The following is a 25094-nucleotide window of genomic DNA, read 5'->3' as shown; positions in this document are numbered from 1 at the left end:
TGACTGAACTTGTGCACTGGCATGCCTGCAGCTTTCTCATGTATCTCCTTGAGTATCATGCAGTAAGATCCCTCATTCACGACTCTCAGACAATCTGATGCCACATTTAATGTATTGACATGTAGGTCTTCAGCTAGGCACATGGCCTCCCTGCACGCATGAGCTTCTAGCGTTGCCGGGTCCGTGACACCATCCAGCACCACCAACAAAGCAGCCAAGAACCGGCCCTCCTCATCCCGGTAGACCACTGCAGCTGCTTCCCTATTTGTGTACTTTGCAACGACACCATCAGCATTCAGTTTAACACAGCCGGCGTCCGGTCGGATCCACATGCCACTAGATCGTGTGGGAGCCAAGCGAGCGGATGCTGCTGGCTTTGCACATACCTCCAGGTCTTGCAGATAACGTCTTATAAACATATGCGTGGAGAGTAGGATATGATATTCCTCCTCATGAATGGCTTTTTATCGCGCCCACCAGATCGCCCAAAGCGTGACCATAACCTCCACGAACTGAACATTAGCAAGTGTGTTACTTAGACAATTTAGCATTAGTAGTCTCATCGCCGACCAGCGGGATCAACACATCATCATTCCGGAGCGCCCACACACTTTCTGCCATATTGCAATCAAGTAATGCGTGTCTCCACGAGTCGCTTGCAACTCTACAGATAGGGTGGCAGAGCAGGAGTTCATTCTAGGTGAAGGAGGCTGCCATCGAAAGGTAGCTGTTTTCTTTTTTTTGTTTTTTGAGTATGCATAACAATATGGCTCGGCCCAGTTGCAAAATGTTGGCTCACTATTTTTGTCATATGAAGCGAGTGAGAAGAGAGTGGGCCGGCCCAGACTGTCTTGGTCCGCTTCGCCTATCTCCTCCTGCCTTCCATTCTAGAGAGAGAGACGGAGGCATCGCATCGGCCATTGAGAGGAAGCGAAGAGGAGAGCGGCGGAGGAGGCGAAGGCATCATCCATGGCCGCGGTGGTCCGGAGCGTGTGGCAGGGGATCAGGGAGAAGGGCCTCACCAACTTCCTCCGCTACGCCCGCGAAGAGGGATACCTGTAAGACCCCCCCCCCTTCCCCCACCGGGCTCCCTCCCGGATCTGAGATTCATCCATGCTCCTTCTCCTGTGGCTGTTCGGTCAAAATCCCATCTGATTATCATCTAGGGTTTCTTCAATTTCGAACGCCTCGCGTATCAGTTTACTAATTATTGGGATCGCTGGTTTCGTTCGCATCCAAATTATTGAACCCAAACGAGTAGGCACCATCACATGTTCACCTACTGCCTCAAATATGCCTTAAAAATAAACCTACTGCCTCAAATTACATAGTAGCTTACATGCCTTCAAAATTATTCTTCTGGGATTGTAAGGCCTGAAAACAAAAAACACAAATGAATGTTCCTTCCTCTTGGTCTATGCAGTTTAAGACAAAATCATCCGGTACACAAATGCATCTGCCGATGTTATCATTTTCCTCAATAATAAATCACAACACAGCATACCTTCAAGAAAATAATAAGGTAATACAACACAACACGAGGAAAAATTCATACCATCGGTTGGCCACTGTACTCATTGGCTTTTAAAAACTCTCATGTGCTTTCACCTTCCACATAATGCTTTTCGATTAGTAGCAGGACTTTAGCATCCCAGAATATAATACTTTCAAACCTAGGTACACATTACAATTAGATCGAACAGTTGGGAACTCTCACATTAAGGTATCTTCTTTGTGAAAGCACGTGCAGAACTTTGCTGCTGCTTCCAGTGATTACTTGATGGGTATATATTATTCCATCAGAGAACACATTTTATTCTGATGAATACTGGTTGCAGCCTGCAGCTTCAAGCCTTCAAGTTGGAGTCCCCACTTCTTAAAAGGAATCACTTTCACTCTTTTCAATTTTCTAAATGCAATAGTTGTGTTGCTTTTCGGTGGAGCATCACCATGTACACTAACCTATTCTTGTCGATATTCTCTGGACTGTTTTTAAATTTCTAAAATGATATAGCCCTCATAGAATTCCATAGTAGGAGGAAAAAAGAGAGCTAAATTCTAAATATCTTTCTTTGTTTATGCTTCTAATCTAATGTTGTAACATGGTTTTATTTACAGAAAATGCCTTGGGGACGGAAACCTATTGTAAGTCCTCCCTCCCATCTCTCCAGTTTTGTAGGAAGGGATGTGTGGTTCTGTGTCTCAGTGTGCAGACTTCTCTTCTTTTCAGGCAAACCAAAATTCACAACATTGGTGCAACCCTTGTAGGAGTTGACACTTTTGGAAACAAGTACTATGAGAAACTACATGACACTCAGTATGGTTAGTGCATCGCCCCTTAGTTGAGCTACTGCAATTTTTATTGTCGAATTCTATTGCATGCCCACATTAGAATGTTGACCATCAAACTTATAGACATTGCCACTTTAGAAAGAACAGTATCGGATTCTACTCTCATCATCTCCTGTTGTCTAAGATTTTGTCTCTCGTCTCTTCTTTTCTCTAACGCCTGAGATTGGAACTTTGCTAACGAACATTCCAAGCTTGACGATTTGTATTTCTATGTGTGATCATACTTCTTGTGCTTCAGTGTTTCCCCCTGATGATGTAGTAGAAACTAAACATTGTTCAATCTTCAGGAAGGCATAGGTGGGTAGAGTATGCGGACAAGGGTCGCTACAATGCATCCCAAGTGCCTGCTGAATGGCATGGATGGCTGCACCACATTACAGACAGCACTGGGGATAAGGCAAGCTTTCTCTTTCCTCGTGCTATTTTCCTGCGCATATAAAATTTCTGAGATGCTTTATCCGTTTAGGCAGGAATTCCTGAACAACATGTATTACCTAAGTTGTACTACCTCCGTTCAGAAATAAGTAACGCTGTTTTAGTTCAAGTTTGAACTAAAAAAGTGTCACTTATTTCCGAACAAGGGAGTATAAAATAAATGAGCACTTAGGTTTGTGTATAAGGCCATGGAATCAATGAGACTATGAAAGTTTTCTTATTTCCCCTCCAATTTTTTTAAAAGTTTGATTATTATTTGAACGGTGCAATAGGCTGCTGAGAAACATTATCACTTTTAAGCTATTGTTAGCCGAAATGTCCTTTTATGTGTGCAAGTAGATTCAGTGCACTAGTTTTACTATTGGTAATTCGAAACCAAGTAGCTCATAAATATGACTTTCTTTTGGAGGGGACAGCTGCTGGAGGAGAAGACTAAAAAGTTCATTAGGGAGCACAGACAGAACTACACCGGACAGGGTGATGACTTGATCTACCACTCCAAGGGGCATGCTCTGAACCCAGGGCAAAGGGACTGGACAAGGTACCAGCCTTGGGAACCAAAGAAAGAAGAGGCCACCTGATCTGAATGGTACCTGATAATCCTCTTCTATGTTTCACATTTGGTTTGGTGTTGCCGATCTAAAACCACCAGTCAGTTTGGTTTCATGGACTGGTCCTGAATAATGTACTCTATCTGATACTGAATACCTGCCACTGAACAATTTTAATCTGTGTGTGGATGTGGCAATAGAGAAACTGGCGATTCGGTCGTCGGTGTTTGCATTGAAGAGTTTCTTTTTCTACTGATGTCAATGGTGCGTGGATGTTGAGATTCTGAAAGGAGATAATATTGTTTGGTAAATCCGGTGGCGTTGCAACATGCCCGTGTTGTTTTGATGTTAATACGTGACACTGAAGTGTAGTACTGTATTTGATATATGGTGCTGACTAAAGGGTTTCTTTTCTTATCATTTTCTCTTGAGAAAAGGCCACCGTCATCATTGATGTCAAGAAGCTACATGTACACACGGGGAAGACAGTCAACCACATTTTGTTTTTGAGGGGTAGACACTCAACCACATGGAACAGGAAACCTGGGCATGGCAAGCCTGGCCCGACAGCCTAGACTCAAAGCCTGATGGTTGAGCTGGACAAGGGCTCCAGTTTTGGCCCGAACAATTTAGTAGGAGAAAAATTCACTACAGGTCACATAACTTGAGCTGGGTGACACTTTAGCACCACTACTTCAAAATACCTAAACTATGATCCAAATACTTACGCTAGGGGTTCACTTTGGCCCGTATGTACGATTTTGTCTACGTATTCGTTGACTTGGCCAAGTCAACGCCCACCACCAGCTCGAGGAGGTCGGGCTGGTAGTGGTCCCAGTAGGCCGTGTTGACAGGCGCGGGGACGGCCACCTCGACGTTCTTGACGCGCTCCACTCGCGAGCCAGCGCGCGACGGATCCGGCTGCCACAGCGCGGTGGCGGACCGGTACCTCCACCACCGGGCTCACTGGCCTGGGTCGTCGGAGCGCGTCTCCTGCATCACGAAGCGGAGGATGAGTGCAGGAGGGATACCGAGGCGGTCAGTGCAAGCGCGGTCCAGCTCGTCGTCGATCATGATCTTGAGGCCATGCGCGTGGTGACGCAGCATCGCAATGCTCAGGAACCACTTCCCGATCTCCGTCAGGTCCGCGCGCATCACCTTGTCGTCGCCTGTGAGGACATCGATGACCCTCTGCCAGGTGGGGCTGTTCTCCATGTCGGCAGCGGCGGTGTGGTGGTCGGCGGCGAGGGCGGAGTGGGGTTTTGGAAGCGGGGTAACCGAGGCGACATGGGTGGACTGTGGACTGGATGTGAGTGGCGAGTGGAGCGGTGGGTAGGTGGGCTTAAAGAGATGAGAAGGAAACCAAAAAGACATGGGCCACTAACAACTACTAATTAGTTAGTTTAGATCTGCCCTTGATCAAAGCACTAGTACTTACCCCACTGGCATTGCCCCCAACATTCAATACCACAGGTCCTGGTTTTGAGACCCAGGCCACCCCTTTTTTGTTTTTTTAATTTTATGCAGTTAAGTATAAAAACCAGTGAAGAGATAAGTACAAAACCATTCTAACAGTTAACTGGATTTTCGCAGTTGTCTGAATTTTTACAGTTAACTAAACTTTAACACTTGTCTGAATTTAGTTATCTGACAAAGTTCATTGCAGACAAAGTTCAGTTAAGACAAAACCATTCTAACAGTTTTCATTTTGATTTCAGGGATTTGCTGACTTCATCTCATTGTGAAGAGATAAGCACACATGGTTTACAAGTGCAACAACACTGAATCACCTCATTGAAGTTTTTGCCAAAAATTTACAAGTGCAACAACACTGAATCATCTCAGCTCTAACAGTTTGAAAGAGTCTCATTGTAGTTTTTGCTAAAAAATTACAAGTGCAACATCACTGAATCATCTAAACTCATCAAACATGTTCACTCTCTTCAGCTTCTTGGGCACATGTCCACTTGGCCCTGCTTGCTTCCTCTGCTCAGCTCTTATTCTCTTGGCCTCTTCTTGTTGTTTCTTCCTTGCTTCCTGATCTTCTTTTCTCTTTAGTGCTGCCATAGTTCTCTTTGCTTCTTGATCTTCTTTTCTCTTCAGTGCTGCCTCTGCTTTAGTTGCCATTGCTTCAAGGGCTCTGGCCTCCTTCTCTTCTTGCAATGCAGCTTTTCTTGCTGCTGCAGCTTCCAGCCTTGCTGCAGATTCCACAACTTTCTTCTCTTGTGCTGCTCTTCTTCTTCTTTCTGACTTCTCTACTTTCCTCCTTGCAATTTCCTGCCTTTTCGCTTCTACCTCCTCTGATTTCTTCTCTGCCATCTCATTTCATGGCCTCAAGTGCTGCATCTCTCCTGGCTGCCATCTGTCTTTCCTTCTCTCTTTTCATCTTCAGCAACTTCATGGTCAGGTTGCCTTCATTTGTAGTTGTTGTTGTCTATGCCGAAGTGTGAGAAGTTGCTGCCAGTGAGATGAATGATGAATCTGGCAAAATGCTTTCAGTATCTTCTCTAGGAACATGTCTGGATTGTTGCATCATATCCAGCATTGTAAATCCAAAGTGCTGCACCTGTGCAAAACATTCATCACATGCTAGTATCAGTACAACAAAAAAGGAATTGGCCTGAAAAATACAACTAAAAAAGGAAGGGACAAAAGTAGAGAATTTGCGTGAAAAACAACTGGTGTATCTGCTCCATCATCTTACTGGGGATCGTTGCAGAAATTAAAAAATTTCTATGCATCACCAAGATCAATCTATGGAGAGACTAGCAACGAGAGAGAGAGGGGAGTGTATCTTCATACCCTTGAAGACTGTGATGCGGAAGCATTGCAAGAATGCGGTTGGAGGATTCATACACGCAGCGATTCCGATCACGGTCGATTCCGATCTAAGCGCCGAACAACAGCGCCTCCACGTTCAACACACGTGCAGCCCAGTGACATCTCCCGTGCCTTGATCTAGCAAGGAGGAGGGAGAGGTTGGGGAAGACAACTCCAGCAGCAGCACGACAGCGTGGTGGTGGTGGAGCAGCGTGGTTTCCAGCAGGGCTTCGCCAAGCACTACGAAGGGCGAGGATGTGGAGAGGTAGGGCTGCGCCGAGAGAGAGAGAGAGACTCGCGTGTTTGGCAGCCCCCAAACCCCCACTATATATAGGAGGAGGGGAGGTGGCTGCGCCCCCTCTAGGGTTCCCACCCTAGGGGGTGCAGCAGCCCTAGATGGGACTGGAGGGGGCGGCCAAGAGGGGGAGAGAGGGGGGCACCCTAGGGTGGGCCTTTAGGCCCATCTGCGCCTAGGGTTTCCCCCTCTCCTCCTAGCTGCGCCTTGGGCCTTGGTGGGAGGCGCACCAGCCCACTCAGGGGTTGGTCCCTTCCCACTCTTGTCCCAGGCAAGCCTCCGGGGCTGGTGGCCCCTCCCGGTGGACCCCCGGAACCCTTCCGATGGTCTCGGTACATTATCGGTGATGCCCGCAATACTTCCGGTGGCCAAAACCTCACTTCCTATAAATTATTCTTTACCTCTGGACCATTCCGGAACTCCTCGTGATGTCCGGGATCTCGTCCGGGACTCCTAACAACATTTGGTAACCACATACAAACTTTCCCTATAACCCTAGTGTCATCGAACCTTAAGTGTGTAGACCCTACGGGTTCGGGAATCATGCAGACGTGACCGAGACAGCTCTCCGGCCAATAACCAACAGCGGGATCTGGATACCCATGTTGGCTCCCACATGTTCCACGATGGTCTCATCGGATGAACCACGATGTCGGGGATTCAAGCAATCTCGTATACAATTCCCTTTGTCAATCAGTATGTTAATTGCCTGAGATTCGATCATCGGTATCCCAATACCTCGTTCAATCTCGTTACCGTCAAGTCACTTTACCCGTTCCGTAATGTATGATCCCGTGACCAACTACTTAATCACATTGAGCTCATTATGATGATGCATTACTGAGTGGGCCTAGAGATGCCTCTCCATCATACGGAGTGACAAATCTGAGTCTCGATTCATGCCAACCCAACAGACACTTTCGGAGATACATGTAGTGTACCTTTATAGCCACCCAGTTATGTTGTGATGTTTGGTACACCCAAAGAATTCCTACGGTATTCGGGAGTTGCACAGTTTCATGGTCTAAGGAAATGATACTTGACATTAGAAAAGCTTTTAGCCAACGAACTACACGATCTTGTGCTATGCTTAGGATTGGGTCATGTCCATCACATCATTCTCCTAATGATGTGATCCCGTTATCAATGACATCCAATGCCCATGGTCAGAAAACCATAACCATGTGTTGATCAACGAGCTAGTCAACTAGAGGCTCACTAGGGACATGTTGTGGTCTATGTATTCACACATGTATTACGGTTTCTGGTCAATACAATTATAGCATGAATAATAGACAATTATCATGAACAAGGAAATATAGTAACAACCATTTTATTATTGCCTCTAGGGCATATTTCCAATAGTCTCCCACTTGCACTCGAGTCAATAATCTAGTTACATTGTGATGAATCGAACACCCATAGAGTTCTAGTGTTGATCATGTTTTGCTCGTGGAAGAGGTTTAGTCAACAGATCTGCGACATTCAGATCTGTATGCACTTTACCTCCATCTTGAACATTTTCATGAATGGAGTTGAAGCGATGCTTGATATGCCTGGTCTTCTTGTGAAACCTGGGCTCCTTGGCAAGGGCAATAGCTCCAGTGTTGTCACAGAAGAGAGTCATCGGGCCCGACGCATTGGGAATAACTCCTAGGTCGGTAATGAACTCCTTCATCCAGATTGCTTCATGTGCTGCCTCTGAGGCTGCCATGTACTCCGCTTCACATGTAGATCCCGCCACGACGCTTTGCTTGCAACTGCACCAGCTGACCGCCCCACCATTCAAAATATACACGTATCCGTTTTGTGACTTGGAGTCATCCAGATCTGTGTCGAAGCTGGCGTCGATGTAACCCTTTACGACGAGCTCTTCGTCAGCTCCATAAACGAGAAACATATCCTTAGTACTTTTCAGGTACTTCGGGATATTCTTGACCGTTGTCCAGTGTTTCATGCCAGGATTACTTTGGTACCTCCCTACCAAACTTACGGCAAGGTTTACATCAGGTCTGGTACACAGCATGGCATACATGATAGACCTTATGGCTGAGGCATACACTACAAAAAAATACACTTCCGTGATGATACGTGCTTGTCACAGTAGGTCGCGTTTTCTGTCATGCATGTACATCCATGACGATTTTATGATAGAATCAAGATAGTAATACTTGTGCTGTCGTAGAAGTGTTCCATTACATTACCAAAATTATCATCATGGAAGTGTCCACTTCTAGACGATAAATCACGCGTCACAGAAGTGCTTTCGTCAAGGATGACCGACATGTGGCATCCACCGTAACGGAACACCGTTAAGCTATTGGGTCGGGTTTTGGATCCGATAACCCGTTAACAGCCCGGACCAATGGGGATTTTCCACGTGTAAAATCATCATTGGCTGGAGGAAACACGTGTCGGCTCATTGTTGGGACAGATGTGATCCACTCATTGGACAGAAGGCGCATATGATACGTCGACCCTAGTGTCACTGATGAAATGAAGTAATAATACAGTTAAAATAGAGCGAGTGTCCTCTCTATCATTTCATTTCCAATGGTGATAAAGAAAGTGCTTCTCTTTGTTAAGGTATGTTTCATCAACTAGTCCCATTGTTAATGTTTAAGCGTTTCTGCAAACTTGGGTGCTTAATTTTAGTTGATCTGTACAAAAATAGAGATTTGAATGTCTCAAGGCGCCTCCTTGTACTACCGTTGTACACTGATGTTCATCACTGGCAGAAGGTGTATCTGGGAGACTTGGGACGATTTCCAGTATGAGGCGTACCGTATGAGGCGTCGCAGGGCCCATCTCGCCCTCGCAGCATGGCATACTATGATACTATCGCAATATTTTCTTCTATTTTTTTTGTGTGTTTCATCAACTAGTGCCACTATAATGTAATCACGCCTTTTCATTATCTGTGCAAACAGGGTTATTCAGCTGCATTTTGGTGGAACTGCACAAATGTACGTATGGAACCGGCATATATGCAGAGTGCAAGGTGTGACAAGTAAAAATTACCGACACCACCATGCTGCATGCATGCACTGGGATCCACCACCACCAGTGGGATGTGTGGCGCTCTCTGTGGACGGATCTTTCCCGACAGCAAATCCTCTAACCAAATACTAGTAGCTTATATTGGCAGTTTTCTAGGGAGTACTCTTTTCTGAAAGAAGCACCAATCTATTTTTATTTATTTGTACACTGTGTCACAACTTTGACCCAAAGGTCCAGAACTATTTTAGGGTGATTGGCGTAGTACTCGAAGACTTATTGTAAGCATGATTTTCATTAGTTGTCACACTGATTGTAAGCATGAGCAGGTGGAAGATTAGGTTAGTGGGAAGCTTAGCTTAAACCCTACCGCCGCCGTTGAAACGAGGCGAGCGTCGAGGGAACCGTGGAGAATGGCAGGGAATCAACGTCATGCCATCCGGCCTCCTCTTGCGGTGGGAGAACGAATACTCATGTGGCTTCGGCTGGCTCTGCACCCTCACGAACGGCACACAATACTCGATCGATTCGTTATCCTCTGGGTGCTCGACCTTCGACCTGTACGCCCACCACCTCCACCTGACTGTTACCTCGGGCGAATCTGCCTGCTCCATCACCCATAGGAGATACTCGATGAACTCGGGGGACTGCGGTGTGACTGCCGCCGAGGAGTACATGTACATCGCCACCCTCATCGCCGTTGTCTCGCTCTTTCGCATACATTGCCACATGGCCCACACCATCCTCAAATCTCCCACTCATTGTCAAACCAAGTAAGGATCTCCTTCAACCTGGCTAACTTTGCCTGGTCACCGCCGGCGATCTGCCTGATTCGCTGCTGCATCCTCTCCATAGATGTCCTTCTAAGTGGTCAGGTGCTAGCTTTGGAAGATGGGAGGAGAGGCGGTGGTCTTGCAATAGAGAAGATGGAGAGGCGAGACAGTGGTTTTGGAATGGAGATGGTGGAGAGGAGAGGAGGTGGTTTTGCAATGGAGAAGATCAGAAGAGGGAGAGGCGAGACTGTGGTTTTGGAATGGAGATAATGGAGAGGAGAGGAGGTGGTTTTGCACTGGAGAAGAGGGAGAGGAGCGTGCGGCAACGATTTAGGATTGGCCGAGAGGGCCGACACGCTGTGACGGGATCAAAATCAAAATCAATTTACCCTTCAATTGAGAAAGCGACCCCACATTAACTAGTCTCCCTTTTATTCTGGGTCATAATTGACCATGATTTTTGCACATAAAATATATGTTATACGTTGCAAAAATAATATAATTTGAAAGTACATTCAGATACGAACCAAATGATACAATTTTTGGTGACATGCATTCACATTTTGCTTGTGAAATACAGTACGTGGTCAAACTTTGACCCAAAATATGCAAAACAACAAAAAAAATACTTCCAAGACCAGCGCCGCTCTTCCGCTCTTCTCCTCTTAAACCACCGCCGCTCCTCTCCTTTTCCAATCTAAATCCAGCGCCGCTCCTCTCCTCTTCCATTTCAAAACCACCGCCCCTCATCTCCTGTTCCAGTCCAAAACCAGCGTCGCTCCTCTCCCGTTCTAATCCAAAACCAGCGCTGCTCCTCTCCTCTTCCATTCAAAAACCACCGCCGGCGAGTGAAGGTGCTGGGGAGAAGTAGATCGATGGAGGAGTACAACCGATACGCGAGGATCGCAGATGGCCACCCTGTGAAGCTAGCTACGATGTTGGAGATACAGTCTTGGTTTGACAACAAGGACCAACTAGCGGCAACGACGACATCCATGGGCAAATATCTGCAACAGAGCGAAAAGGCGGCGATACTCCTGGAGGGAGTCGCACGGGAGTACATAGAGCTGCTCCTCTGGGCGATGGAGCAAATAGATTCACCGAATCCGATCGTGAGGGAGCGGTGGTGGGAGTATCAATCCTAGATGGAGCATCCACCAGAGATTGAAGGATCGAGCATCTAAAGGGTGCCATTTGTGAGGGTGTCCTGCCAGAGCGTGCCAGTGGAGTCTTCGTTGACCGAACCCAACTGCAAGAGGAGAAAAGCAGTTGGCCCGACGATGCTTCCCCGCCATCCTCTCCCTCGCCGTTCACATTGTCTCACGGGGCGGCTGTCTACCGCCGAGGAATAGGAGGGGACTGCCCCCCAGCCCAATAGTCTGGCAGGTTGTGAATTGTCAGGAGGAGCTTAGGGTTGTCAGTATTTGCAGGTTGTGAATTGTGTTTTGTGTTGTGTACTTTGAGAGTACTTTCAGATATGAATGTATTTTGAATTTCAAATTTGCAGTATTGAGCATATGAAGTATTTTATGAATTCTAGAGATATATTTTTAGCACTTAAAAATGTAGTTTCATAGGAGTATAAAAGTTAAGAAACTGCAACTTTCAGAGGCAGAGCATTTATATTAACACGGCCTTTTCAAACAGGGTTAACATCATGTTGGAAGTTTTATTCATGGTCGAAAATGGAACTACCAGCCAGTTAACATCATGCTGATCAACATTCATGCATAGCACATCTTCATATGATGCACAGTCAAAATGCACACACAATGTCGAGTGTGCGAAACACAGAGAAAATGAGGGACGAAGTTTTGGCAAGTGTTGGACATGGTGTGCGTAGATGACAATGGGGACCCACAAGTCAATAAACGCAAAGGCAAAAAATTTAGAGATATTTTCCCTGCACAGGTGGAATCGAACCCGGGCGGAACAGCTATCGGGTAGTATCACTTGGCCACTAGGCTAGTTCAGTAGTTTCGTTAGTAATAAGGCACTTCCTCAGGTGGTTGGATCCCCTCTCGTGCCTTTGTGCGCTCGCCGCGACGCCGCTATCTGCCGTTGTGAACATGCTGAACAAACGAGAGGAATCTGGAGAGGACTATACGTGGAGAGGCGGACAGTCGGGTGTTGGGGAACGTTGCAGAAAATTAAAATTTTTCCTACGGTTTCACCAAAATCCATCTATGAGTTCATCTAAGCAACGAGTCTAGGGAGAGAGTTTGCATCTACATACCACTTGTAGATCGCGTGCGGAAGCTTGCAAGGTGATGATGTAGTCGTACTTGACGTGATCCAAATCACCGATGACCAGCGCCGAACGGACGGCACCTCCGCGTTCAACACACGTACGGGACGGGAGACGTCTCCTCCTTCTTGATCCAGCAAGGGGGAAGGAGAGGTTGATGAAGATCCAGCAGCACGACGGCGTGGTGGTGGATGCAGGGCGTCACAGCAGCAGGGCTTCGCCGAGACTACGAGGGAGAGACGTAACGGGGGGAGGTGGAGGCACCAGGGGCTGGTGTATGAAGTCCCTCCTCTCCCCCACTATATATAGGGGTGCCAGGGGGGCGCCGGCCCTAGTAGATGAGATCTACTAGGGGGGCGGCGGCCTAGGGGAGGTTTCCCTCCCCCCCAAGGCACCTAGGGGTGCCTTCCACCACTAGGACTCCTCCTAGGGGGAAACCCTAGGCGCATGGGCCTATAGGGGCTGGTGCCCTTGGCCCATGATGGCCAAGGCGCACCCCCTACAGCCCATGTGGCCCCCCGGGACAGGTGGCCCCACCCGGTGGACCCCCGGGACCCTTCCGGTGGTCCCGGTACAATACCGATAACCCCGAAACTTGTCCCGATGCCCGAAATAGCACTTCCTATATATAATTCTTTACCTCCGGACCATTCCGGAACTCCTCGTGACGTCCGGGATCTCATCCGGGACTCCGAACAACATTCGGGTTTCTGCATATACATATCTTCATAACCCTAGCGTCACCGAACCTTAAGTGTGTAGACCCTACGGGTTCGGGAGACATGCAGACATGACCGAGACGCTCTCAGTCAATAACCATCAGCGGGATCTGGATACCCATGATGGCTCCCACATGCTCCTCGATGTTGTCATCGGATGAACCACTATGTCGAGGATTCGATCAAACCCTGTATGCAATTCCCTTTGTCAATCGGTACGTTACTTGCCCGAGACTCGATCGTCGGTATCCCAATACCTTGTTCAGTCTCGTTACCGGCAAGTCACTTTACTCGTACCGTAATGCATGATCCCGTGTCCAACACCTTGGTCACATTGAGCTCAATATGATGATGCATTACCGAGTGGGCCCAGAGATACCTCTCCGTCATACGGAGTGACAAATCCCAGTCTCGATCCGTGTCAACCCAACAGCTACTTTCGGAGATACCTGTAATGCACCTTTATAGTCACCCAGTTACGTTGTGACGTTTGATACACCCAAGGCACTCTTACGGTATCCGGGAGTTACACGATCTCATGGTCGAAGGAAGAGATACTTGACACTTGCAAAGCTCTAGCAAAACGAACTACACGATCTTTTATGCTATGCTTAGGATTGGGTCTTGTCCATCACATCATTCTCCTAATGATGTGATCCCGTTATCAACGACATCCAATGTCCATAGTCAGGAAACCATGACTATCTGTTGATCACAACGAGCTGGTCAACTAGAGGCTTACCAGGGACATAGTGTGGTCTAAGTATTCACACGTGTATTACGATTTCCGGATAATACAGTTATAGCATGAATAAAAGACAATTATCATGAACAATGAAATATAATAATACTTTTATTATTGCCTCTAGGGCATATTTCCAACAGTCTCCCACTTGCACTAGAGTCACCAATCTAGTTACATTGTGATGAATCGAACACCCATAGAGTTCTGGTGTTGATCATGTTTTGCACGCGAGAGAGGTTTAGTCAGCGGATCTGCGACATTCAGATCCGTGTGCACTTTGCAAATCTCTATGTCTCCATCTTGAACATTTTCACGGATGGAGTTGAAACGACGCTTGATGTGCCTGGTCTTCTTGTGAAACCTGGGCTCCTTTGCGAGGGCAATAGCTCCAGTGTTGTCACAGAAGAGTTTGATCGGCCCCGACGCATTGGGTATGACTCCTAGGTCGGTGATGAACTCCTTCACCCAAATCGCTTCATGTGCTGCCTCCGAGGCTGCCATGTACTCCGCTTCACACGTAGATCCCGCCACGACGCTCTGCTTGCAGCTGCACCAGCTTACTGCTCCACCATTCAACATATACACGTATCCGGTTTGTGACTTAGAGTCATCCAGATCTGAGTCGAAGCTAGCGTCGACGTAACCCTTTACGACGAGCTCTTCGTCTCCTCCATAAACGAGAAACATGTCCTTTGTCCTTTTCAGGTACTTCAGGATATTCTTGACCGCTGTCCAGTGTTCCTTGCCGGGATTACTTTGGTATCTTGCTACCAAACTTACGGCAAGGTTTACATCGGGTCTGGTACACAGCATGGCATACATAATAGATCCTATGGCTGAAGCATAGGGGATGACACTCATCTCTTCTTTATCTTTTGCCGTGGTCGGTGACTGAGCTGAGCTCAGTCTCATACCTTGTAACATAGGCAAGAACCCCTTCTTGGACTGATCCATTCTGAATCTCTTCAAAATCTTATCAAGGTATGTGCTTTGTGAAAGACCTATGAGGCGTCTCGATCTATCTCTATAGATCTTGATGCCTAATATATAAGCAGCTTCTCCAAGGTCCTTCATTGAAAAACACTTATTCAAGTAGGCCTTAATGCTGTCCAGAAATTCTATATTATTTCCCATCAGGAGTATGTCATCTACATATAATATGAGAAATGCTACAGAGCTCCCACTCACTTTCTTGTAAACGCAGGCTTCTCCATAAGTCTGCATAAACCCAAACGCTTTGATCATCTCATCAAAGCGAATGTTCCAACTCCGAGATGCTTGCACCAGTCCATAAATGGATCGCTGGAGCTTGCATACTTTGTTAGCGTTCCGAGGATCGACAAAACCTTCCGGCTGCATCATATACAGTTCTTCCTTAAGATGCCCGTTAAGGAATGCTGTTTTGACGTCCATCTGCCATATCTCATAATCATAGTATGCGGCAATTGCTAACATGATTCGGACGGACTTTAGCTTCGCTACGGGAGAGAATGTCTCGTCGTAGTCAATCCCTTGAACCTGTCGATAACCCTTAGCGACAAGTCGAGCTTTATAGATGGTAACATTACCATCCGCGTCCGTCTTCTTCTTAAAGATCCATTTGTTTTCTATCGCTCGCCGATCATCGGGCAAGTCTGTCAAAGTCCATACTTTGTTTTCATACATGGATTCTATCTCGGATTTCATGGCTTCAAGCCATTTGTTGGAATCCGGGCCCGCCATTGCTTCTTCATAGTTCGAAGGTTCATTGTTGTCTAACAACATGATTTCCAGGACAGGGTTGCCGTACCACTCTGGTGCGGAACGTGTCCTTGTGGACCTACGAAGTTCAGCAGTAACTTGATCCGAAGTACCTTGATCATTATCATGGTTTTCCTCTTCAGTTGGTGTGGGCATCACAGGAACGGTTTCCTGTGCTGCGTCACTATCCCGCTCAAGAGGTAGTACTTCATCGAGTTCTACTTTCCTCCCACTTACTTCTTTCGAGAGAAACTCTTTTTCCAGAAAGCATCCGTTCTTGGCAACAAAGATCTTGCCTTCGGATCTTAAGTAGAAGGTATACCCTACAGTTTCCTTAGGGTATCCTATGAATACGCATTTTTCCGACTTGGGTTCGAGCTTTTCAGGTTGAAGTTTCTTGACATAAGCTTCGCATCCCCAAACTTTTAGAAACGACAGCTTAGGTTTCTTTCCAAACCATAATTCATACGGTGTCGTCTCAACGGATTTAGACGGTGCCCTATTTAAAGTGAATGTAGCTGTCTCTAGAGCGTATCCCCAAAATGATAGCGGTAAATCGGTAAGAGACATCATAGACCGCACCATATCCAATAGAGTGCGATTACGACGTTCGGACACACCGTTTCGCTGAGGTGTTCCAGGCGGCGTGAGCTGTGAAACGATTCCACATTTCTTTAAGTGTGTACCAAATTCGTGACTTAAGTATTCTCCTCCACGATCTGATCGTAAGAATTTTATCTTTCGGTCACGTTGATTCTCCACCTCATTCTGAAATTCCTTGAACTTTTCAAAGGTCTCAGACTTGTGTTTCATTAAGTAGACATACCCATATCTACTCAAGTCATCTGTGAGAGTGAGAACATAACGATATCCTCCGCGAGCCTCAACGCTCATTGGACCGCACACATCGGTATGTATGATTTCCAACAAGTTGGTTGCTCGCTCCATTGTTCCGGAGAACGGAGTCTTGGTCATTTTGCCCAAGAGGCATGGTTCGCACGTGTCAAACGATTCATAATCAAGAGACTCTAAAAGTCCATCGGCATGGAGCTTCTTCATGCGCTTGACACCAATGTGACCAAGGCGGCAGTGCCACAAGTATGTGGGACTATCGTTATCAACTTTAAATCTTTTGGCATCTACACTATGAACATGTGTAATATTACGCTCGAGATTCATTAAGAATAAACCATTGACCATCGGAGCATGACCATAAAACATATCTCTCATATAAATCGAACAACCATTATTCTCAGACTTAAATGAGTAGCCATCTCGTATTAAACGAGATCCTGATACAATGTTCATGCTCAAACTTGGCACTAAATAACAATTATTAAGGTTCAAAACTAATCCCGTAGGTAAATGTAGAGGCAGCGTGCCGACGGCGATCACATCGACTCTGGAACCATTCCCGACGCGCATCGTCACCTCGTCCTTTGCCAGTCTCCGTTTATTCCGCAGCTCCTGCTGTGAGTTACAAATATGAGCAACGGCACCGGTATCAAATACCCAGGAGTTACTACGATTACTGGTAAGGTACACATCAATCACATGTATATCAAATATACCTTTGGTGTTGCCGGCCTTCTTATCCGCTAAGTATTTGGGGCAGTTCCGCTTCCAGTGACCCTTCCCCTTGCAATAAAAGCACTCAGTCTCAGGCTTGGGTCCATTCTTTGACTTCTTCCCGGTAACTGGCTTACCAGGCGCGGCAACATCTTTGCCGTCCTTCTTGAAGTTCTTCTTACCCTTGCCCTTCTTGAACTTAGTGGTCTTATTGACCATCAACACTTGATGTTCTTTCTTGATTTCAGCCTCTGCTGACTTCAGCATCGAGAACACTTCAGGAATGGTCTTTTCCATTCCCTGCATGTTGTAGTTCATCACAAAGCTCTTGTAGCTTGGTGGGAGCGACTGGAGGATTCTGTCAATGACCGCCTCATCTGGGAGGTTAATGTTCAGCTGGGTCATACGGTTGTGCAACCCAGACATCTTCAGGATGTGCTCACTGACAGAACTGTTTTCCTCCATCTTACAACTGTAGAACTTGTCGGAGACATCATATCTCTCGACCCGGGCATGAGCTTGGAAAACTAGTTTCAGCTCTTCGAACATCTCATATGCTCCGTGATGCTCAAAACGCTTTTGGAGCCCCGGTTCTAAGCTGTAAAGCATGCCGCACTGAACGAGGGAGTAATCATCAGCGCGAGACTGCCAAGCATTCATAATGTCTTGGTTCTCTGGGACGGGAGCGTCACCTAGCGGTCCTTCTAGGACATATTGTTTCCTGGCAGCTATGAGGATGATCCTCAGGTTCCGGACCCAGTCCGTATAGTTGCTGCCATCATCTTTCAGCTTGGTTTTCTCTAGGAACGCGTTGAAGTTCATGTTGACATTAGCGTTGGCCATTGATCTACAAGACATATTTGCAAAGGTTTTAGACTAAGTTCATGATAATAAAGTTCTAATCAAATTATGAACTCCCACTTAGATTAGACATCCCTTTAGTCATCTAAGTGTTACACGATCCGAGTCGACTAGCCCGTGTCCGATCATCACGTGAGACGGACTAGTCATCGTCGGTGAACATTTTCATGTTGATCGTATCTTCCATACGACTCGTGTTCGACCTTTCGGTCTCCGTGTTCCGAGGCCATGTCTGCACATGCTAGGCTCGTCAAGTTAACCCTAAGTGTTTTCGCTGTGTAAAACTGTCTTACACCCGTTGTATGTGAACGTAAGAATCCATCACACCCGATCATCACGTGGTGCTTAGAAACGACGAACTGTAGCAACGGTGCACAGTTAGGGGAGAACACTTCTTGAAATTTTATAAGGGATCATCTTATTTACTACCGTCGTCCTAAGTAAACAAGATGCATAATACATAATAAACATCACATGCAATTATATAGTTGTGACATGATATGGCCAATATCATATAGCTCCATTGATCTTCATCTTCGGGGCTCCATGATCATCTTGTCACCGGCTTGACACCATGATCTCCATCATCATGATCTCCATCATCGTGTCTTCATGAAGTTGTCACGCCAACGACTACTTCTACTTCTATGACTAACGTTTAGCAATAAAGTAAAGTAGTTTACATGACGTTATTCAATGACACGCAGGTCATACAAAAAATAATGACAACTCCTATGGCTCCTGCCGGTTGTCATACTCATCGACATGCAAGTCGTGAATCCTATTACAAAGAACATGATCTCATACATCACAATTCATCATTCATCACAACTTCTGGCCATATCACATCACATGATCAATCGCTGCAAAAACAAGTTAGACGTCCTCTAATTGTTGTTGCATCTTTTACGTGGCTGCAATTGGGTTCTAGCAAGAACGTTTTCTTACCTACGAATCACCACAACGTGATTTTGTCAACTTCTATTTACCCTTCATAAGGGCCCTGTTCATCGATTCCGCTCCAACTAAGGTGGGAGAGACAGACACCCGCCAGCCACCTTATGCAACTTGTGCATGTCAGTCGGTGGAACCGGTCTCACGTAAGTGTACGTGTAAGGTTGGTCCGGGCCGCTTCATCCCACAATACCGTTGAGCAAGAAAAGACTAGTAGAGGCAAGTAAGATGACAAAATCCACGCCCACAACAAAGTTGTGTTCTACTCGTGCAAAGAGAACTACGCATAGACCTAGCTCATGATGCCACTGTTGGGGAACGTTGCAGAAAATTAAAATTTTTCCTACGGTTTCACCAAGATCCATCTATGAGTTCATCTAAGCAACGAGTCTAGGGAGAGAGTTTGCATCTACATACCACTTGTAGATCGCGTGCGGAAGCTTGCAAGGTGATGATGTAGTCGTACTCGACGTGATCCAAATCACCGATGACCAGCGCCGAACGGACGGCACCTCCGCGTTCAACACACGTACGGGACGGGAGACGTCTCCTCCTTCTTGATCCAGCAAGGGGGAAGGAGAGGTTGATGAAGATCCAGCAGCACGACGGCGTGGTGGTGGATGCAGGGCGTCACAGCAGCAGGGCTTCGCCGAGACTACGAGGGAGAGACGTAACGGGGGGAGGTGGAGGCGCCAGGGGCTGGTGTATGAAGTCCCTCCTCTCCCCCACTATATATAGGGGTGCCAGGGGGGCGCCGGCCCTAGTAGATGAGATCTACTAGGGGGGCGGCGGCCTAGGGGAGGTTTCCCTCCCCCCCAAGGCACCTAGGGGTGCCTTCCACCACTAGGACTCCTCCTAGGGGGAAACCCTAGGCGCATGGGCCTATAGGGGCTGGTGCCCTTGGCCCATGATGGCCAAGGCGCACCCCCTACAGCCCATGTGGCCCCCCGGGACAGGTGGCCCCACCCGGTGGACCCCCGGGACCCTTCCGGTGGTCCCGGTACAATACCGATAACCCCGAAACTTGTCCCGATGCCCGAAATAGCACTTCCTATATATAATTCTTTACCTCCGGACCATTCCGGAACTCCTCGTGACGTCCGGGATCTCATCCGGGACTCCGAACAACATTCGGGTTTCTGCATATACATATCTTCATAACCCTAGCGTCACCGAACCTTAAGTGTGTAGACCCTACGGGTTCGGGAGACATGCAGACATGACCGAGACGCTCTCAGTCAATAACCATCAGCGGGATCTGGATACCCATGATGGCTCCCACATGCTCCTCGATGTTGTCATCGGATGAACCACGATGTCGAGGATTCGATCAAACCCTGTATGCAATTCCCTTTGTCAATCGGTACGTTACTTGCCCGAGACTCGATCGTCGGTATCCCAATACCTTGTTCAGTCTCGTTACCGGCAAGTCACTTTACTCGTACCGTAATGCATGATCCCGTGTCCAACACCTTGGTCACATTGAGCTCAATATGATGATGCATTACCGAGTGGGCCCAGAGATACCTCTCCGTCATACGGAGTGACAAATCCCAGTCTCGATCCGTGTCAACCCAACAGCTACTTTCGGAGATACCTGTAATGCACCTTTATAGTCACCCAGTTACGTTGTGACGTTTGATACACCCAAGGCACTCTTACGGTATCCGGGAGTTACACGATCTCATGGTCGAAGGAAGAGATACTTGACACTTGCAAAGCTCTAGCAAAACGAACTACACGATCTTTTATGCTATGCTTAGGATTGGGTCTTGTCCATCACATCATTCTCCTAATGATGTGATCCCGTTATCAACGACATCCAATGTCCATAGTCAGGAAACCATGACTATCTGTTGATCACAACGAGCTGGTCAACTAGAGGCTTACCAGGGACATAGTGTGGTCTAAGTATTCACACGTGTATTACGATTTCCGGATAATACAGTTATAGCATGAATAAAAGACAATTATCATGAACAATGAAATATAATAATACTTTTATTATTGCCTCTAGGGCATATTTCCAACATCGGGACCCACCAGGTCTATGGCCGTACGCAAGCAAGTGCCTCATCGAAAAAAATACTTCCTCCTAATGCTATACTGACATTGGGGCCTGTTACGTCTCCAACGTATCTATAATTTTTTATTGTTGCATGCTATTATATTACCCGTTTTGGATGTTTATGGGCTTTACTTTACACATTTATATCATTTTTGGGACTAACCTACTAACCGGAGGCCCAGCCCGTATTGCTGTTTTTTTTGCCTATTTCAGTGTTTCAAAGAAAAGGAATATCAAACAGAGTCCAAACGGAATGAAACCTTCGGGAGCGTGATTTTTGGAACGAACGTGATCCAGAGGACTTGGAGTGCAAGCCAAGAAGCAGCCGAGGCGGCCACAAGGGTGGAGGGCGCGCCCACCCCTATAGGGCGCGCCCCCTATCTTGTGGGCCCCTCGGGCTTCCACCGATGTACTTCTTCCTCCTATATATACCCACGTACCCCGAAAACATCAAAGGAGCCAAAGAAACACAATTTCCACCGCCGTAACCTTCTGTATCTACAAAATCCCATCTTGGAGCCTTCGTCGGCGCTCCGCCGGAGGGGGAATCGACCACGGAGGGCTTCTACATCAACACCATAGCCCCTCCAATGAGGTATGAGTAGTTTACTACAGACCTTCGGGTCCATAGTTATTAGCTAGATGGCTTCTTCTCTCTTTTTGGATCTCAATACCATGTTCTCCCCTCTCTTGTGGAGATCTATTTGATGTAACTCTTTTTGCGGTGTGTTTGTCGAGATCCGATGAATTGTGGGTTTATGATCAAGTTTATCTATGAGAAATATTTGAATCTCCTCTGAATTCTTTTATGTATGATTGAGTTATCTTTGCAAGTCTCTTCGAATTATTAGTTTGGTTTGGCCTACTAGATTTATCTTTCTTGCAATGGGAGAAGTGCTTAGCTTTGGGTTCAGTCTTGCGGTGTCCTTTCCCAGTGACAGCAGGGGCAGCAAGGCACGTATTGTATTGTTGCCATCGAGGATAAAAAGATGGGGTCTATATCATATTGCATGAGTTTATCCCTCTACATCATGTCATCTTTCTTAATGCGTTACTCTATTCTTATGAACTTAATACTCTAGATGCATGCTGGATAGCGGTCGATGTGTGGAGTAATAGTAGTAGATGCAGGCAGGAGTCGGTCTAATTGTTGCAGACGTGATGCCTATATACATGATCATGCCTATATAATCTCATAATTATTCGCTTTTCTATCAATTGCTCAACAGTAATTTGTTCACCCACCATAATACTTACGCTATCTTGAGAGAAGCCACTAGTGAAACCTATGGCTCCCGGGTCTACCTTTTATTATATAAGCTTTCAATCTACTTTTATTTGCATCTTTACTTTTCCAATCTATATTATAAAATACCAAAAATATATTTATCTTATCACTTTTATTTGCATCTTTACTTTTCCAATCTATATTATAAAATACCAAAAATATATTTATCTTATCATACTATCTCTATCAGATCTCACTTTTGCAAGTAGCCGTGAAGGGATCGACAACCCTTTTATTGCGTTGGTTGCGAGTTCTTTGTTTGTTTGTGTAGGTGCGTGGGACTTTTGAGGAGCCTCCTACTGGACTGATACCTTGGTTCTCAAAAACTGAGGTAAATACTTACACTACTATTGTTGCATCATCCTTTCCTCTTCAAGGAAAACCAACTCAAGCTCAAGACGTAGCAGGGCCCACGGGTTTGTCAACATAGTTATATTTTTTTAGGTGCTTCAACGTAGTTATTATAGGAGATAAATTCACAATGAAGCCGGGGAGCTGGCATGTATCATTTATTATCACTGGGGCAGCAAGTATCAGCTGGGTTTTGGGCTGCCCCGTCTAGGCTTTCATTTTTAACATGCGCAGCCCACGACCTCGGATGGGAGGTCCATAGACCTGTTTGTATTTTCTTGAGGACTGTCATGTATTGACCGGCCTATGGACCTCCCATCCGAGGTTTTATTTTTCCTGAAACATTGGCAGCCCAATTTATGTATTTTTTTAAGAAAACACAGAGGTCTGTTCTATTTTTCTATATAAGAATAGGAACGCCAGGTCCAACTTATGTTTCCCTTCTAACTATATTATATATATTTAAATTATTTTATATGTTATATATTATTTTTATTGTCATCATATATTTAACAGATACTTACATATGTAAGAAAACAATATCCCACATCTTATTAACTTATAAAAATAATTTCTTAACAATAAAATCCTGGATTGTTTTGGCATGAAAATCCTAGTGATTGTGTACAAAAGCTTGGTAAGATTTAAGTACGAATGTAATAATATCACTTATTATTTAAATATATTTATAACAAAATTCTCAGCCCCTTTTTATTTTTTGATAATATTGCTGGCCCAACCCAACATTATAATTAGAATCAGCCCAACAAAATCATGTATTTTGAAAAAGTGCAAATGGAATGTACTTTTTTAGGAAATAAAATAAATGGGCGGCATGGATGCTACATTATTTGTTCACCCAGCCCAGTTAATGGACTGTAATTCAAAAAAAAGATCAAACTGACTGTAAATTCTACTGTGCAAAAAAAGACTGTAAATTCTGAAAAAATGGGTTGAATACGTGCCACATTTCTGGAGGCTGAAATGTGGGCCAATAGGTCCAAGCCAACGCAAGTCGCTGTTAATTTAGTCAACAAATGATTCTGGCATGTTAGCCATTGGATTTACATCCAACGACCGGTATCCATCTTCAATCCCTCGTCTTCTTCCTCTAGCGCCGCCGGGACCACCTCCCACCTCCTCCTACTAGCAGCTCTGCTTAGCACGCTTCGCTATGAAGCGCTACTCCACCGTTGGCCAGGCCATCCCTCCACCCCTCCACACCTCCTGTTCTTCTCCGCCGACTGCCGAGCCACACTGCACTAGTACCAGTTAACCCTCGTACACCTCTTTGTCTGCGACTCTACTCCTGCGTCTTCCCATCTCCGACTCGTTGCTGTCTGGGGCCTCGCCATCGTCCACCACCTTGGATGTGCTCGGCGCGGCGTGGTCAACGTGGTCAACGAACGACACCATCAGAAGTAGACTGTGCGTGGAGAGGCTGACAGCTGGGTCCACGGCCGCATACAAGGAAATGCCTCCTTATTACACGCAAAATAATGATTCATCCACGTGACATCTGGGACCCACTAGAAGGGCCTTTGTATTTCATGAAAAAAACGTGCCCCCCGCTGACAGGTCGGACCCACCATCTATCTTCGCACGCAAGGAAGTGCCTCCTTATTACGCACAAAAAAAATGAATACTCCCTCTGCCAGCTAAAACCCAGCATAGTGGGAGGCTTACTTGTGGGCCTACCAAGTTGACGGGGACGGAGGGCTTTGTCAACTTAGTTAATATGAACGATTCTAGCTCCGGTTACCGTACGATGTTCATCCAACGGCCTTAGTTCTTCTTCAACCTCTGGTCTTCTTGCTCCAGCCGCCCAAACCAGAGCCGGTCGTGCCGCGTGCTCTTGCCTCTTGTGGCCGGCTGTGATGCCGCGGAGGCCTCACCGCCCCCTACTACTCCCACCGCTGGCCAGGCCATCCCTCTACTCACCCACACCCCCTGTTATTCTGCGGCGACGGCAGCCTCACACCGCAACCGAACTAGTGAACCCTCATACTCCTCTCCGTGCGGGCTTCCACTGCCGCGTATTCCCCGGCTCTGCATCGTCCCCTTCCTAGGCCTCGTCGTCGTCCACCGCCTTGGTGCTCTCCGTGCGGCATGGTCAACGTGGTCAAGGAACGACTTCCATCGGAGTACTGTATGTGGAGAGGCTGACAGCTGGGTCCACAGCGGGCGCAAGGAAGTGCCTCCTTATTACGCGCAAAATAATTATTCCTCCACCTGACAGCAGGGACCCACCGGACAGGCCACCATATTTCACAAAAAAATGATTCACCCCCTGACTGCTGGGACCCACCAGCTACATCTTCGCACGCA

At 46.5% G+C, this 25094-nt stretch overlaps 1 protein-coding gene across 1 annotated transcript; it reads left to right on the top strand.

Moving 5' to 3' along the window:
* The first annotated feature begins 817 nt into the window (after positions 1–817).
* Positions 818–3575, top strand: LOC123126573 (probable NADH dehydrogenase [ubiquinone] 1 alpha subcomplex subunit 12). The gene is made up of 5 exons (XM_044546717.1): positions 818–1058; positions 2119–2145; positions 2231–2322; positions 2640–2749; positions 3204–3575. The coding sequence occupies exons 1-5, from the start codon at positions 970–972 to the stop codon at positions 3366–3368; spliced, it is 483 nt and encodes a 160-aa protein (XP_044402652.1). The 5' UTR covers positions 818–969; the 3' UTR covers positions 3369–3575.
* Positions 3576–25094: the final 21519 nt, after the last annotated feature.

The sequence above is a fragment of the Triticum aestivum genome, chromosome 1B (assembly GCF_018294505.1).
Source record: "Triticum aestivum cultivar Chinese Spring chromosome 1B, IWGSC CS RefSeq v2.1, whole genome shotgun sequence".
Classification (NCBI taxonomy): Eukaryota; Viridiplantae; Streptophyta; class Magnoliopsida; order Poales; family Poaceae; genus Triticum; species Triticum aestivum.
This window is presented reverse-complemented; position numbering and strand designations above follow the sequence as displayed.